Raw genomic sequence first — 16,477 nt, 5'->3', positions numbered from 1 at the left:
TTACAGACCAGAGTCGTCAAATATCTATTTTAGATGTTTTCTAAAGCTATCGCTGAGTTATTTCTGGAGATCAAATATTCTGTCTGGTTTTATCACGGTTTTTATCCTTCTGGCAAAGCTTTCCATTAAATTCTAGTAAACTGAGGCTGAATTTTGTTCCCATCTTTAGTAGCATGGTTAACGGTTGACGACTCGTGCTTAATAGAGAACGTATCTTGTAACATATTCCAAAGTTTTCTGTGGTATTAGGGTCAGGACTTCTTACTTGATGGTTAAGAATATGCATGTTTTAAAAACACGAAGCTAAAACTCCATAAATAAAATTTCCAACTTTTCTTTATTGTGCTTTTAAAAACAAAAGGGCTTTATTCTACACACTTTTGATATGATTTTATCTACATGCTTAAAAACTGCTGCGTGATGGATACATAAATTATGCAATCAGCTTAAATATAATATAATATATTACTTTCATTATATAGAAGTCCCCTAACGTAATCTTAGCTGCGCATTAAAACATTTCTCTCTCTCTTAGCCAAAGGATATAGCGAAATATATTTATGCAGATTAGTTTTTGTTTTGTATATCACTAAACCACTCGAGGAGACTTTCGGCCTGCAGTATATTTGGAGTGTTCCCAAGCATTTACCAATATCGATGTCTTTTGCGAAATTTGTATCTGAGCCCAATGATATAACAGCCAGCAGCACTAATCATTATATCGATAAGGGTGGCCAAATGCTGTTACAGAATGTATTAAAAAATTTTAAGAATTGCGTGTTTTATAATGTATTCATATTATCGTTCAAAATGGTTTGGATATTTACTCTCTACCAGAATTCAAAGCTACTACACTGACTACTAATATGTATTTGGACACCTAAAATGCAAATGACGATATCTGCGGTCCTAAGGTACGTCACGGACTCCGCCGGTATATATCGTGTAGGAAACAGCATCGGCTTTAGTCGCATGCCTCGCAGTTCGGAGCTCTATGATTTCGAGAAAGGTATAATTATCGGGTATCACAAACGTGGCCGATCCTTAAGGGACATATCTAGCGATCTGAAGTACCCAAAATCGACAGTAGCCTATGTGATTAAGAAGTGGAAGGTGAGTGGTAATTGTTGGAATGTGCCCCGAGTCGGCAGACCAACGAAACTGGGAGATAGAGACCGACGAGTGCTGTCCAGAGATATTCGGAAGAACCGCACCCAACCGATGGCCCTCATCCGCGAGGAGTTTCAACAGGCATCCGGGAGTGTTGTTTCAATGAATACCATCCGTAAGGAAGCACGTCTGCTTGGTTTTCATGGTCGTGCTGCTGCCCATAAGCCTTTGATCACAAAATCCAACCGCGCTGCTCGGTTAATGTGGTGCAAAGCACATCGAAATGGGACCGTAGATCAGTGGAAACGGGTTCTTTGGAGTGACGAATCAAGGTTCACCCTTTACTGTTCGGATGGCAGGGTCTGGGTCTGGCATCTACCTGGAGACCGTCTCCTGCCAGAATGCATTGTGCCAACAGTCAAGTTCGGCGGAGGTGGAATTATGGTCTGGGGGTGTTTCTCCTGGTATGGGCTGGGACCCTTGGTCCCCGTTCACGGTAAGCTCAACTCCGATGCCTACTGCACTATTTTGGATGACAATGTGCTTCCTACGTTGTGGCAGTTTTATGGGTTGGACCCCTGTTACTTTCAGGACGATAATGCCAGTTGTCATCTTTCGACGTTAACCAAGGCTTGGTATGGTGCCAATGGAGTTCATCGAAGGGACTGGCCTGCCCAGAGTCCAGATCTAAACCCTATCGAGAACCTCTTGGACGAGTTGCATCGCCGAATTCAGGGGTGCACTACCCGTGCAAAATCGGTGAAGGAACTTCTATGTCTTCTCCAAGCCGAGTGGAAGAAAATACCACTAGCTGTCATACAAAGACTTGTGGAAAGTATGCCCCGGAGGGTCCACGCTGTAATTACCTCTCGTGGAGGCTCTACCAACTATTGATTTTGAATAAAGTTAGTTTTTCTTTTCTATCACAGGTGTCCAAATACTTATTGGTAGTCAGTGTAGAATTCAAAGATCCAGGTATTGAGACTAAAGAACTAGTAGTTTTTAAAAGCTGCTTTAACATAGTCCTATCTTCATATTTCGATGCTGATGTAATGGCTTGTGCCAGATAGCTTCCACATCCAGAGTTACCTTTCAGAATATAGCTGAGTATGTACTGAACCTCATCATCGCTTCCATTGAACAAATCCCCCTTTAGTCTCTGGATGTGTTCATTATCTGTAGCAAATCTTGTGATAATTTAGACACCAGGTATCTGTTTGCTGCAAGATGATGCTCCTGCTTTTTATTATAATGTTTTGTTTAGTTCAGTCCTGGTGTTTGTCTCTATGATCAAAAGTTTGTCATGATTTTTAAATAACTCCATGATAAGCTATCGAGTTCAAATTTCGTACATACAATATTTTTGGAAGACAATATAATGTGCTGAAGCGACATTTTCAAAATTTGATTTAGATTTCTTAAAAACTTATTGTTGAATCGATTTTTTACACGTGTCTTCATATAATGTACAAGCTATCAGAATTCTTCATTCAGTGATTCTTCATCATTAAAAAATTATTTTTCAATTGAGTAATTCCATTGATAGTATGTTCAAGAGACTAAACAAATGAAAATAAGAAGTACATAAATTATTTTACAAAATAAACTCTTATAAAAATTTGTTTTCCTACTAAGGAAATGACCTATATGCAAAGGTCGGACATTCTCGTCTAATCAGGTTCCAAATGTCATAATATGTAAAGATTTTTTCCAAGTATCCAGACAGCTTTATATATCGAAATAACTGTCACATTGAGAACGTGAGCTGATATTTATTTTAAATGTTTTATCTAGCAGTTTTTGTTTGTGTGGACGAGTCTCGTGTTTAATTTTAATACATTATATGAACGAGGGTTTCATGGTAATATGTATTCTAATGAAGATTTGTTAACGCTGCTGTTCTTTTCGTCATCGGCTATAACCCAACAGCCTTCCTCCAAACACGAACGAGACAATGCAATCTGTGAGATATATACATATATGTTCATTTGCATTACGTTATTACGTCTTAAGATTCTGGTATCAGACAATTTTTGGGGGGGAGTTAAGATTTGCCTGTCTCTAAAAATTCAAAAACTTCTGACAAAGAAAAGTTTCGGGTTCTGTCCCATTGAAAGTAATCATTGTAGTTAATTGCTTATAAATTTAATATTAACCAGTTATTTATAATTTCAGCCTATTCTATAACTTCTCCTTTCCGTTTCTTTCTTCACCAGAAATGTAAATGAGTAGATAGTATTTAAGCTGAGGTTTTGGGATTGTAAGACAGAGCATAATTTTGCTTTCTGGAGGCCACGTTTCTTAGTTTTGCCAGCTCTGATAAGACTTTGTATTCGGCTTTAAGTCATACGTGTTGTCACTTCAGTTGTTACGCCAGTGAGAAGTTCTGAGTCCACATTTAAAATTTTGACTTTGATTGTTATTTTAAACTGCATCGCCACAAGTGGTGGCTGATCATATTAGCAGGAGATATGCGTTTATGTTCAAAGCTCTGTTAAATAAATAAAGTTTGTTTTAAGCCTTTTTTTAAGGCTTTGTTGTTCATTCCAGACACAGAGATAATTCTCTTAATGTCTGTTACGAGTTTTAGATTATTTTATGCTACCAAATAAAGTCAAATTCTAAACACTTTTTAATGTTGTGATTTTTGTTGGTAACTTTAATTTCTTTTTCCAGAAGGGTCGAATATCATCCTCATTTTGCTTTGCCTTTCTGATCTTCACCACCTCTTTAGTGTTCGTCCAACTTCTCTTCCATGCTGGAGGATTGGTCACCTACACACCTTTGGTCTGTGATTCCACTGTATACGACAGCACCGCGGATGAAGGGGAAGCTCAAAAGCTGCAACAGAAAGGAATGTAAGTAAACGTTAATTTTTGGTCTATTCTTTTCGAATAGAATAAATTATTGTTCTATTACAGCCAGCCCTATGGTCAGGAGCTTTCGAGATCTGAACCTTCCTGGATATGTATTTTCTCTAAGAGAAGAGCTGTAGATACTATTCGGTTTCCAGGTGCAAGAAATGAGAAGAATGTATATCCTTCGCTGGGGTCCGAACCACAGATCTTCCAATTGTTAACTGAATGCACTAATCATTTACACCAGGAGGAGGGAATTTTAAAATTTTTTATACGCTCCTTAACTTAATGAGCAATTAAGGAAATTCATGAGACCTAATCAACCACATTCAAACTGTTATGAGTTATTCTTCCACCACATTTTTAGTTCGGAGGCCGTTGTAGAAATTATTAAGTTTCCAGAAAGAACAAAAGTGAAGAATCAATTAAATTTTGCTGGATTCAGACCACAGATCTTCAACGTTACTAACAACTTATATCACAGAGTATATTTCAGAATACAGTAACTGCTTAGAAAATGACAAAAATTTGGAAGTTTCTTATATATAAGAGATGATGACATTAATTAATGCTGTAATTATTAAAGACAAAAGTTGAATCTCAATCATATTTTTGGCTCTCAGACTATGTCTCAATGCAACGCAACTTTCAATCTGCCTCCCTACCACCAAGCATCAAAGGTTGCATTAACGCCAGTAAATCCCATGGAAGGATTTTTATTTATCGTAGATACGATGCGCGCATCAATGAAACAGGCAGTTTCCCTCAATGGTAGAAATTCCATAGTGAGATTTTTGAAACAATTGGATAATAATTTTTTGCTTCCTCCCCCCCAGCATCACAGATTGCTTCGGCGCCATTAAATCCCATTGAAGGATTTGGATTCATCATAGATACGATGCGCGCATCGATGAAACCGGCCGTTACCTTCGATGGTAGAAGTTCCGTAGTGACCTTTTTGGAACAACTGGATATTCATTTCTTGCTGTAACCAGTTGGGAAAGTACAAAAGGCCACTGTAGCAACCGCCGCACTGCGAGGACAGGCTAGTACAAAGTAGAAAGGAACTAATACAAAGGAATTGGTAAATTTTTGTTGGGTGAACCAGGCAGTGAGAGTTATAAATTCAAAGTGTTTAAAGCCAGAGATTTCTCTCGAGAATTCTGATTCAAAATGAAAGTGGCAATTATAGTAATACTGTATTTCAATAGAACTAATTTAATCAGGGGAAAATATTAAGGATTAGAGAAAAAAATACTTACCAAAATTATTCATACGATGCAATACTATATTCATTGGATCAAAGTTCATGCAAATTCGAATAACTTCAACGAAGCGTCAACATAGCTGTTGAATTATGTCGTTATCATTTCTTGATTTCATCAAAGGATTACTAATCTTTATAAATATTTAACTAAAGCTTTTACAAAATATTCCAAAACAGAATGTAGTATAATTGAAAATATATATTTAGTCACAAACATTTAAATAACAGGTTTACTTTCATTTATTGTTAGGAAAATTAAAACAAGGGTGTTACAGATATAGAACTCACCGCTTTACCATTCAGATGTTGCGATCAAATTCTTGAAGTACCCTTTTTTTAAACCATTGAGATTCACTGTTTATTTTAATACATAAATCATTTAGTGTGGTTAAAATTTTTCATATAAAAGTGTAATACTTGAAACAGAAAATAGAAGTATTAAACCTTCAAGACCTACAGAATAGGCGACCGTATGGATCAGCGTAATAAATGATGTCATCAGAGTTTAATGACTAGATTTTAAAATGTATAACAAAAAAAGGCTTCTTCAGGTGAATGTTTGATTGCGCAACGCGGGATGTAATAATCTCTTTTGAATATATGGAAGTTGCATTCTTTACAGGAGCCACTACGTCCGTAATTCAACATGGTAATCGCGGAATTAGTAATGAAATGCATGCTTGTGAGATAAATGTTAGAATACTTTATAATCTGGAGAATATTGCTGCAAATACAAATAAGTAAGAAATTGTTAACTTTTTTTATATACTGCATATACAGAACATATACTTAACTGCATCTCAGAATAAACTTCATGTCAGAATAATGTATAATCTTCATCTCGGAAAAGACAATGAATAATACTTTTAAATGTTAAACTTTCAGATGAAACAAACGATGATGAAAAAGATGCAGCATCTTCAATAATAATGGACCAAGTCTTGGAACTGGAAACTTGCAAGCAAAATTGAGAGATTTTGTGTAGCAGCATTTATGACAAAGGAATGCATCTACCAATCATTTGCACACACATATTCGAGCACACTATTTGAAATATTAATGAAGAAGATATTAAATCGACATTGGAAAAGAAATAAGCTAAAATAATAAATAAGAACAATGTAATCAATAAGAATTCGCTCATCATGCCTTGTGTTTACGCGTAGAATATCTGTTCGGAAAAAGTTTATAAGGTATTTTCTCTCTCCTTTCTTCATGTTTTCGTGATGTAACTGGAAGCACTCTCGACGTTTATTTGTAAGGTCCGAGTTCGAGCCTAGGCGAGGCTAATGCGGGTTCCTTCAGTTTCCTCACATTGAAAAATTCTTTGAAAAAGAACTTTACTATTGGCGTCCGTTACAAGGTGAGATAGGATTCGTCAACTGCCAAGATTTGGTGATTGGGTCTTTTAATTCCTAGTCGCCCTTTAAAAGGGAGTATATAAGATATTTTCTCCCTCTTTTTCGTATTCCTTTGTAATGTAGCTGGAATCACACTTGACACGTATTCAGGAGGTCTCAGAGCTCAAAATCTCGGCGAAGGCTTTGCACATTTTTCACATTTCTGCATCAATGTAACCTAATGACTCTAAAATTTTATAAAAACGCTTTTATGTAACAAATGATGGTAATCTCTTATTAAAGAATTTAAAAATTATTTCTAATTAATAAAAGTATTCACTTCCTTATCTGAAGTGTATTTCCATTTGTAAAACTGCCCTGATATTTTTGTATGATATTTGCTTTGGCCATTTAATGTTATCATTCGGTTAAAGTATCAAAACGAGGGCAAACGTGATCGCATTAAATAGAGCCTCCTGTAGTAATGGAGAATTATTCGATACTGTAATAAGCACGTGCAGTGTCTACTCAGTATTCTAACCAGGAAAAGGAAGTTTTCTGAGAGGAAGGAAGGATGCGAAAATTTATACTAAATAATATTTTACGAAAGGCGTACAGTGGGTATCACAATATTTCTAAGTTACATTATTCAGCAACTGATTAAAGTTCCCGATATGGCGCTTTCTGCATGTCTTACTATTATTTTAAAAAGCGTAAAAAGAAAATATTTCTGACTGAAGAAATGAAATTTTTTGTTTTTAAATTTATAAGTGAAATTCTTACGCATAAAAAATCTTGTATATTAAAAACTAATTTTCTACTCTTCGAATCTCAGAATGGCCGGAAGTTTGGAGCTTACGGCCATTTTGTTTTCGAAAAATATTTTACGGAAGCATTTCAAATAAGTTTAAACTGTGACTGAATTTTCGACAGCTACTTCTTAATAACTAGCAAAATAGTATAACGTTTTAGAGTGAATATCAGTATAAAAGGCTAAATGTGTCATTCACTTGACATTAAACCAAATATATTCTATAAGTTTAGAATTTAATGTATTTTCTCTAAACTTCTTATAATTTACGGCGGTAAAAATTTTGGAAGAACAAAAGTAGGAAAAAAAATGTTTTTTTTTTTTTGTTTGTAAACTTTTTTCTGAATATTAAATTACAACATAATATTTTATTCTAAGATTCATATATGATTGACACACCATTTATGGCATGTTAATACTTCCCAAGATGGAGCGGAAAGATATAAAATGGGGATCGGTTAAAAGATATTTGAACATAATACTCACATAAATTTAGTTCTAAAATATTCTTTGTTGTTATAAAAGAAAAAATGCTCAATCTATTTATTCTTAGAATTGTAAAGGGCCAATAAATGGTCATATGATCATTCAGGAAACAATCTAGCCCTGAAGGGGTATCAGAAACCCCATACCGACAATGTTAAATTGGCCATTTTCCATGTAACTTTTCTCAAAATCTGCTGTAGATACAAGCTTGAATTTTTTTCTGTAATTAAATTATACCTATCTGATTATATTTAAATGAGCTTTTGAAACATTTTGAATTTTAGAGTAAATCACAGGATGTTTTGTTAAGCATAGTAAAATTTAGCACTTTTCTCACACAAAAAAATTAAAATTTTTTCTAAATTTATTACAAAAAGCTCATTTTAGTAAATATTAGGAAACCTAATAAATAAGCTATAAAAAGTTTAGATATCTGTAAGCAGTAGTTCCGGAGAAAAGGTACATCGAGTATAAAAAAAATCACGTTTGGAGAAAAACTCGTTTTTATGTAAAAATCCTCATTGATCAAAGCAGTAGATGACAAATTAAAACTAGATTTTTTTACAGTTCTAATTTTCATAGAGATTAAAGAATGGTATTTTTAGAAAGATAAAAGTGTAGAGAATTTGAAAATGCAAAAATTCGAAATCACAATTTTTTGAAAATTTTGGGGTTCCAACTCCCTTGAACGCAACTAAAAACAAAGGAGCAGCAAACGGAAACGTCCATAGTTACTTTTAGGGCTGGATTCCTAGAATTACAGTGGACTGATTGCATGGATGGTTTCGCATTTTTTTTCCCATTTTTTCCCATATCTAACGTATATAGGAGTCAGTTTTATCCTTTACAAAGACATAAGGTTTAATATGTGTCCAACTGAAGCAAATAAGCAAGACAACGTTCATAATCATAAAGGTAATTTATAGTTAGAACAACTTTTATGACTTTGTCTCAAATGTTGTGTTTTCCTCAAAGCAGTTAGAGAAATGCTAACTCGGTGGTCTCATGCTGGCAGTCTGCTGGCCGCATGTGACCCCCCTCGAAGAAATTTCATGCCACCCTCAAATATATTTTAGTTATGTATTTGTTGTAATTTAATTTCAAAGGTTTACAGATGGATAAGGTTATTGAAATAATAACTAAAGCAGTAAACTTTATACGCATGCGAGGACTGAATTACCGAAGTTGCTGCAATGTTTAAAGAAACTGAGAGTGAGTACAGAGAAATTATTTAATATAGCGAAATGAGGTAGTTGTGTTGAAGACCTGTACTAAAACACTGTTTTGATTTAATAAATGAAATCAAAATTTTCATGGCACAAAAAACAAATAAATTAATTAAACCATCAACTAGCTACATAATGATATATGGATAGTAGATTTAGCATTCCTTTACGGTTTAACCAGACCTTTAAATATTCTGAATAAAGAGCTGGAAGGAAACAATAAAGTTATCACTGACATATACTCTTGTATTAAACCTTTTAAAAATAAATTGGTATTATTGATAACACTGCTTGAATCACAATATTTCGCACATGTCCCCTCTCCTAAATGCTTCCTTATTATTTTAAATGATTAATCCCAAAAATATGCAAGAAAAATAGCATCATCACAACAAGAATTTGAAGAAAAATTACTTGATTTTAGTGATTCAGTCCAATTTTACATTATTTTCATTACCATTAAAATGAACGTGATTAACGTACCAGATTATTTACAAATTGTGCTAAATAATTTCATAGTGTTTTGCAAATGTTATTCAAAGATTTGAACATACAGATTTGATTAATTTTTGTTCTGATGTATCAAAAGATAAATAACCTTAGTTACGAATTTTTACAACAGGAAAACTGCTTGGAAGTACAATGCTTCCAAATAAGTTGGAGTACTTTGTTTGGAAGTACATTTTTAAGTGAACAGTGTTTGTCGCATTTAATTTAGAAAATCTGAGAAAAGAATCCGATTAAACGATGAGCATGTACAATCCGTGATGAAAGTAGGAATTTTTCTCGGAAATTACAATATTTATCAGAATCGAAATGTCATCAGGTGTCAAGTTGTAGTAAGAAAGAAAGAAGTTTTCATTACATACAATTACAGAGAAATATAGAAAGAATTTTAAGGAAGATTTTAAAAGGAAAATTAGAAAGATTTTGCAAAGGCAATAATGAAAATTATAAATACGAAAAAGGACTTTTTTTTCCCTCTTTCTCTCTCCTGTCAACTCTTATTTTTTTTTTATCATACGGCCGGCTAGGAGGATTGGGGCTATGCCCTTATAATGATAATGTATTTCCCTGCATGTCTGAATGAAAAATTTGATAAAGGAATTAGAGTTGTCATTATTTATTTTCAAATTTTGCCCCGTTTTTAAAATTTCCTCTGAAAATTTGGTTTTCGTAAAATTTGTTTAATTTCAGTTTAAATAAATTGTTTAGTTGTTAATATATTAAAATTATATACAACAAATTTCAATTTTTAAATTTAGCATTCAGCTATAAATACGTTTGAACTGCGAAGTATAATTGAGAAAAATTTCTTGAAAGTACCAAAATTTAGATTTCAGCTAGAAAACAAATATGAATTTGAATTTTTCCTTTGCATAATTATTATTATTGTTTATTATGTTTTAATAAATATCTGTGAAGGATTAGACACTTATAACTAGAAAAAGAGTTTAATCGAAAGGAAGATTCTCATAATTTTAGCCAGGGAAAGAAGGAAAAATTTATAAATTTGAGAAATAAGTAGGTTTATTAAATATCATATTTATTGCACCTTTCTAACTGATGCCATTAAATAATATTTTAAGCGAGGATCCACAAATGGAATATTACATACAAACTCTATCACAAAAACAAATTATCATGTATTAGTACATTTTCTGCATGGTAAGTTCATGTAAACGCATATTCTGTGTAATAATATACCTGTGCAAACATATTAGCATATTTCTTTGCAGAAACGCATTAATTTATGGTAATTTTTAAAGCTATAATGAATTTCAGGTTTCTCTTTTAAAATTCTAAAATCGATATTTTTTTACAATATATTTCACGAACACTGTTTTTTAAGTTTTCCGAGCCCAGTATTGAAGAAATAAATTTCATCGTATTCACAAGAATTTTCATGCTTTCATCTGCTGGCATGTATTCTTCATTGAGCAAATTCACATTTTGGAACATGCGATCTTTTATTAAAGAAAACATACAAGATAAATATTATCAAAGATTGCAGTATTTGTAGTATGATATTTTATAATACGTATATGCTTCTCTTAATAACAAACATAATCAAGTAATTATAAAGCATTTTGCTATAAAGTCTACGCTTTCAAAATCAAAGATAGCCTTGTAACGTCATTGGGCTATTTTGAAGCAGAACACGTAAAAAATGTGCAGTGCCGTCATCAGGAGTTTTTTTGCCTTCTTAATTTTAATAAATGTTCAACTTTTTATGTAAATATTAGGAAAGAAATATCTGTATTTATGTTTGAATCTCTCCCTAGTGATCAGCATTAAGTGCTTAATTTTATTTTTTGTAAATTATGTGCATGTTTTAAAGTGATAAAAGTAACTATGGAATTAATTTTAGGTAAGGTTTTCTTTGTAATTATGTATCAGCATTATGTATTAAAGTGTTTGGAATCAGATATCAGTTTACTGAGTATGGCGCTGTACTTTTCTATTTATGTTCACTTTAACGCACTCAAGTCTGTATTTATTACTTCTCTGCATGTACTATGAAGGTCAGTTCGTACATGGCTAGGATTTAGACCACATAGCATTACTTAATGATCAGTTTTATGTATTGTGTTCATCAGTTTTAGTTTTAGTTTTCATGTATTACCTATGCATTTTTTAGTGTTATATATGCAGGTATTAGGGATTAGCTTTCTGTATTTCTCAGTATCATGTTAGTTTTTCACTTTGATATTCAGTTTTTTACTTATGTATGTGTAATCCTGTCTGCAAGTACTACGAAAGAAAATGTAGATGCATGGTTCAATTTGTAAAACAACTCCAGTTTAAGTTTGCGCAAAGAACTAAATTATACAGGAATTTGTTATCTTAGTGATAACAGGTATACAATCTTTTAAATGTTTTTACATAAGAGTCAGGCACATGGAAATTAATCTGCGTTAAATTACGTTTGGACTCTAGATTTTTTAAAATCTTTTTTTATTTTAATTTTTTTAAGTTTACTATATGCAATAATTTAATAGGTTACGTCTTTCCTTCATGCAAGACCAACGACTTTACAAAAGTCCCATAAATATACGACAGCTGTGTCAGGATTAGCATCCGCATGTAGACATTTAGCAAGCCCAGAAAATCCTTCAGCAGTTAATTTTTCAGGCAGAGTCCTCCTTTCATTATCTAACACAAGTTTCTGTCTTTCCTAACAGCGATTCTTAACAGTCTTTTGATTGCTTCCTTGCTTAATTTTAAGTAGTTCCTAACAGGATATTCTTTCCCCGAACAACAACATCCAAGCTTACATGTAGACTTTATGATGCTCTTAGCCGTCTTATCGGCTGAGTTCCCGGATCAGGGTGGAGCAGTTGGAGTAGATGGTTTCTGCCAGGAAGATAACACACTGTGAGGCTAAGGCCAGGTCAGTGGTCTTCCTTGGTGGCGCTCACTCACTCACCAGGACTCGAATTCTGGACCTCTCGAATACGCGTAGAATATGCTTCCAATTGCACCACGAAGGCATGCAGAAAGGAGGGAGAAAATACCTTATATACTTCCCCTTTTAAAAGACAACTGAAAGTTAGGGGACCCAATCGCCAAATCCTGGTGATGACGAAACATCATCCACCACCTTTTAGTTCGGGCGCCACTTGGTTGTTTTGAATTTGGTTATTTTTATTAGGTTATTTTGAAGCAAAAGATTTGAAAAATGTGTAGTGCCCTCGCTGGGACTCGAACAATATACTCTAGAATACGCGTCCAGTATGCTTTCTATTACACCACGAAGGCATAAGGAAAGGGGAGGGATAAAATACCTTATAGTCTCTTTCAACTCTTACTAAAAAGTGCATTAAAAGTATTTTTATTTTTTCATTATAAGCTAAATCTCTAACTTCTTAGGATGTATCATATTCTTCAAATAAATTTAAAAGAATGGTATTTAATAAATATTCCCCTTAAAGTGATATTTCCTTATCACTAAACGTCAACGATATAAGCTGAAAGAAATCAAGTTCCTGGGATAGCTTATGAAAACAACAACGCGAAGATAGAGAGAAGTATACCTCTTTTATATTTTACGAGGGCATTCAAATTAGATTTACTGCTCCCTGAAGACACGTCAGTACGTTGCCACAGCTGAGTTGTATTTACTTAGAAATTTCACTTAAAGCGAATTATAAGCTAAAGCGATTTTCTGATATGAAAATTGTTCATCTCCATCAGCTTCTTTCAACTGATGGTTTCCCGTCTTGAAAATTAGAACAAATAGCTTTGGAAATATGCGTCTATTTAATCTGTTTCCCTGTGGGACGTCTGCCAAAATTTTGTTGTCTTTTCTTTAGAAGGCATGATATCTGAAATATTTGTGAATTGCTATTTTTAGGTTAATTTCTTACAATATTTTTTCATTGCTCTTGTCGAGAAATAACTTTTTTTTAACCAAAGAGCCGCTGAAATATCTCAAACGGGAGACTACATTTGATTTCCCTTTCTAATTGATAAGTAAATTAATTGTAATTAGGAATTGCTCCAATATTTTCCGGAAACGTCTATCTATCTATTATTGTGAATAGTTATTCTTAATTTTAATTACTCAGAAAATTCCAAAAATTTGCCTAAATGCTTCATTTATTTAAATATTGGACTTAAGCACGTACTTCCTATGGTAAGGTTTTAAAATTCAACTCCTTATTTTTAAATTTTGTGACTAGAAATATACAATGGTGGCCAAAATTGTGGACACTTTTGGAAAGGTTTATGTTTTTGAACTTTGTATGCTTATAGAAAACGTTACGCTTCACAAAATGCAAACTTGTATATATTATTTTAAAGAGAATTTATTACTGAATTCAATACAAAACACAAAATTCAATTATTTACAATACTAAAAAAGTTAAACGATAGTAGTTATCGATATACATTAGATAGTGATGATTACAGTGAGTTATCAGTACTTAGTAGCGTACCCTTTATTTTTTATTACAGCTTCACATCGACGTTTCATTGAGCTGACAAGAGTTTTAAGCTCTTCTTTCGTTATTATATGATGCCAGGAAACAATTATAGCCTCAATTAGTTCCCTTTTATTTGATGGGCGCCTCATTCGGACAAGAGTTTTCAAATGGAGCCACAAATTTTCGATAGGATTGAGGTCAGGACTGTTTCCTGGCCATGACAACAATTTAATGCTCTTTGTAAGAAACCACTCTTTCGATATTTTGGCCGTGTGACAAAGAGCAGAATTCTGCTGAAAAATAAACGAAGCATTGTTGGGAAAGAGATCTCTGATGGAAGGTAGAAGTTTTGGTTCTAGAATAGTGTCAATGTATTTTCTGGCATTCAGTGTGCCATCGATGACATGAAGGCGACCAATACCATCTGCTGACTTGCATGACCAAATCATAACACTAACTGAGATTCTTCACAGTTGCTTGAATGCAGTCAGGATGTAGCTCTTCTCCTATTCTACGTCTCACATATTTTCGCCCATCACTACCGAATAACGATATCTCAGTTTCATCACTCCATATGACTTGTGACCACTGATCATCTGTCCAATTAATGTGTTCCTTTGCCCACTGTAGTCTTTTTTTCCATTACTGAAAATTAAGATAAGGCTTTTTTCGTAAATTCTACTTCTCAATCCAACATCTGTTAATCTTCTCCTGATTGTTCTTGAACTGACAGAAACACCAGCATCATTCAGATCACTTCTGATGGCCGCTGATGACATTTTTCTATCTTGGAGACGTAGTCCTTTTATTCTTCTGTCTTCAATAGATGTCGTGCACCTTTTTCGGCCTTTTCCTTCTTTGTTTTTTATTGAATTTGTCTCCTGATATCGTAAACAAAACTTTCGGACTCCAGATGTAGTCACTGAACCACCCACCTGTCTTGCAATTTCAGCATAGGAAAGACCATTTTCTCGTAACACAATAATATTACATCTCTTTCTAGGTGTCCAATCTACTCTTTTATTTGATGTCATTGCTTCTTGACTAAATATTAAAAATTTTTACAAAAATTCCTACTTGCAATTGCAGTGTATAAGAAACAGGTCCTCCTTCTACAGAACAAAGCAAAATAATGAATTGTTTCAAGTGTAAACATGATGTCAGCTTCTACTGGCAGTTACTAACATTTGATTGGTTCTCAGAACAAGAACAGTGATTGGCCAGGAAAGCTAGACATTACAAACCACTTCATAACTGTGTTTTTTATTTATATGAAAGTACATGTAACTTTTTTGTATTGCAAATAATTGAATTTTGTGTTTTGTATTGAATTCAGTACTAAATTCTCTTTAAAATGATATATACAAGTTTGCATTTTGCGAAACGTAACATTTTCTATAAGCATACAAAGTTCAAAAACATAAAAATTTCCAAAAAGTGTCCACAATTTTGGCCACCACTGTATGTCTACCCTTGTTTTAAAACACCTGTATCAAAATAGTTCTCCTTCTTGATTTTGCTCGTAGCATATATTACCATCTCCCTACTGAAATATTAATTTTTCTTCTTTATTTGAGACAACTGTCTTTTGCGTAGTCATTAACCACCTGCTCTAAACTGAAGTATGGGATGCGGCAAAGTTTTTTTTTTTTTTTTTTTTTTTTTTTTTTGTTGTTGTTGTTGTTGTTGTTGTCATCACTGCTTGTTGCTGTTAGATCTAGCCGGTATCGCGATTGGCCTTCTATGATTAATATAGTGAACTAATTTGTCTCGTATTTTTTAATTGGATATTTTAATGGCGATGTTCGCCAATAGAGGGCGCCTGTGAAATGCATGTTCATTTGGATTTCTGCTGCCGGTGAGGACAGAACCTGCAATCTTCTGCTCTGTAGTTTGAAGAACTAATGCTGCTTTCACATTAGTCCGTTGGATTATTACGTAAAACTTTTCAACTCTATCTCATTTTTGGTTCATAATTATGGTTAATTACTCTTCATAAACTTCAGAATTTCCTTTCAAATAATTTATTTAATTACTGCATTAATTTATACACTTTAGATAAGATCTAAATTTTTTGATGAAGATTATTCCATTTGATTTAATTTTTTCTTCAAGAAGAATTTTTGAAAGTCTATTCATTTAAAAACCCTTGCCGAAACTGAAACAAGGTATCTGAAAGAGGTGGCAAGCCGCGGAAAATTGGAGTCAACTTGCGCAGTCTCCAGCCATCTGGAAAACACCACTCCTGAATTGGTTTCGGATTGGTTACCGCTTTGCGCGCTAACGTGTGATCGCATTGGTTTAAATTGGCCTTTACTGATCACTCCGAAAATATTTATCTCTGAAGCGAGCAGTAAATACCTTATCTTTCGTCGGCGGCACTTGCAGTCCCCCCCTCCCGCGTGAGAAACGTTTATTCGGAAATCAAAGGCGGCAATTGTTACTATGTTA

The 16,477-nt window shown here is 33.7% G+C and overlaps 1 protein-coding gene across 5 annotated transcripts in view; it reads left to right on the top strand.

The window, feature by feature from the left end:
* Positions 1-16,477, top strand: part of LOC118183954 (heparan sulfate glucosamine 3-O-sulfotransferase 1-like) — a 522,588-nt gene that overhangs the window by 493,954 nt on the left and 12,157 nt on the right. For all 5 annotated transcript variants that reach the window (XM_085824266.1, XM_035353571.2, XM_085824267.1 and 2 more), the window contains one exon: positions 3,787-3,968. In XM_085824266.1, the coding sequence (XP_085680392.1) occupies positions 3,787-3,968 (182 nt within the window). The remainder of the gene's footprint in view (positions 1-3,786; positions 3,969-16,477) is intronic.

Source organism: Stegodyphus dumicola, chromosome 9 (assembly GCF_044657685.1).
Source record: "Stegodyphus dumicola isolate Sdum_Otavi_A_Nest chromosome 9, ASM4465768v1".
Classification (NCBI taxonomy): Eukaryota; Metazoa; Arthropoda; class Arachnida; order Araneae; family Eresidae; genus Stegodyphus; species Stegodyphus dumicola.
The sequence above is the reverse complement of the archived record's forward strand: the minus strand, read 5'-3'. Positions and strand labels throughout refer to the sequence as shown.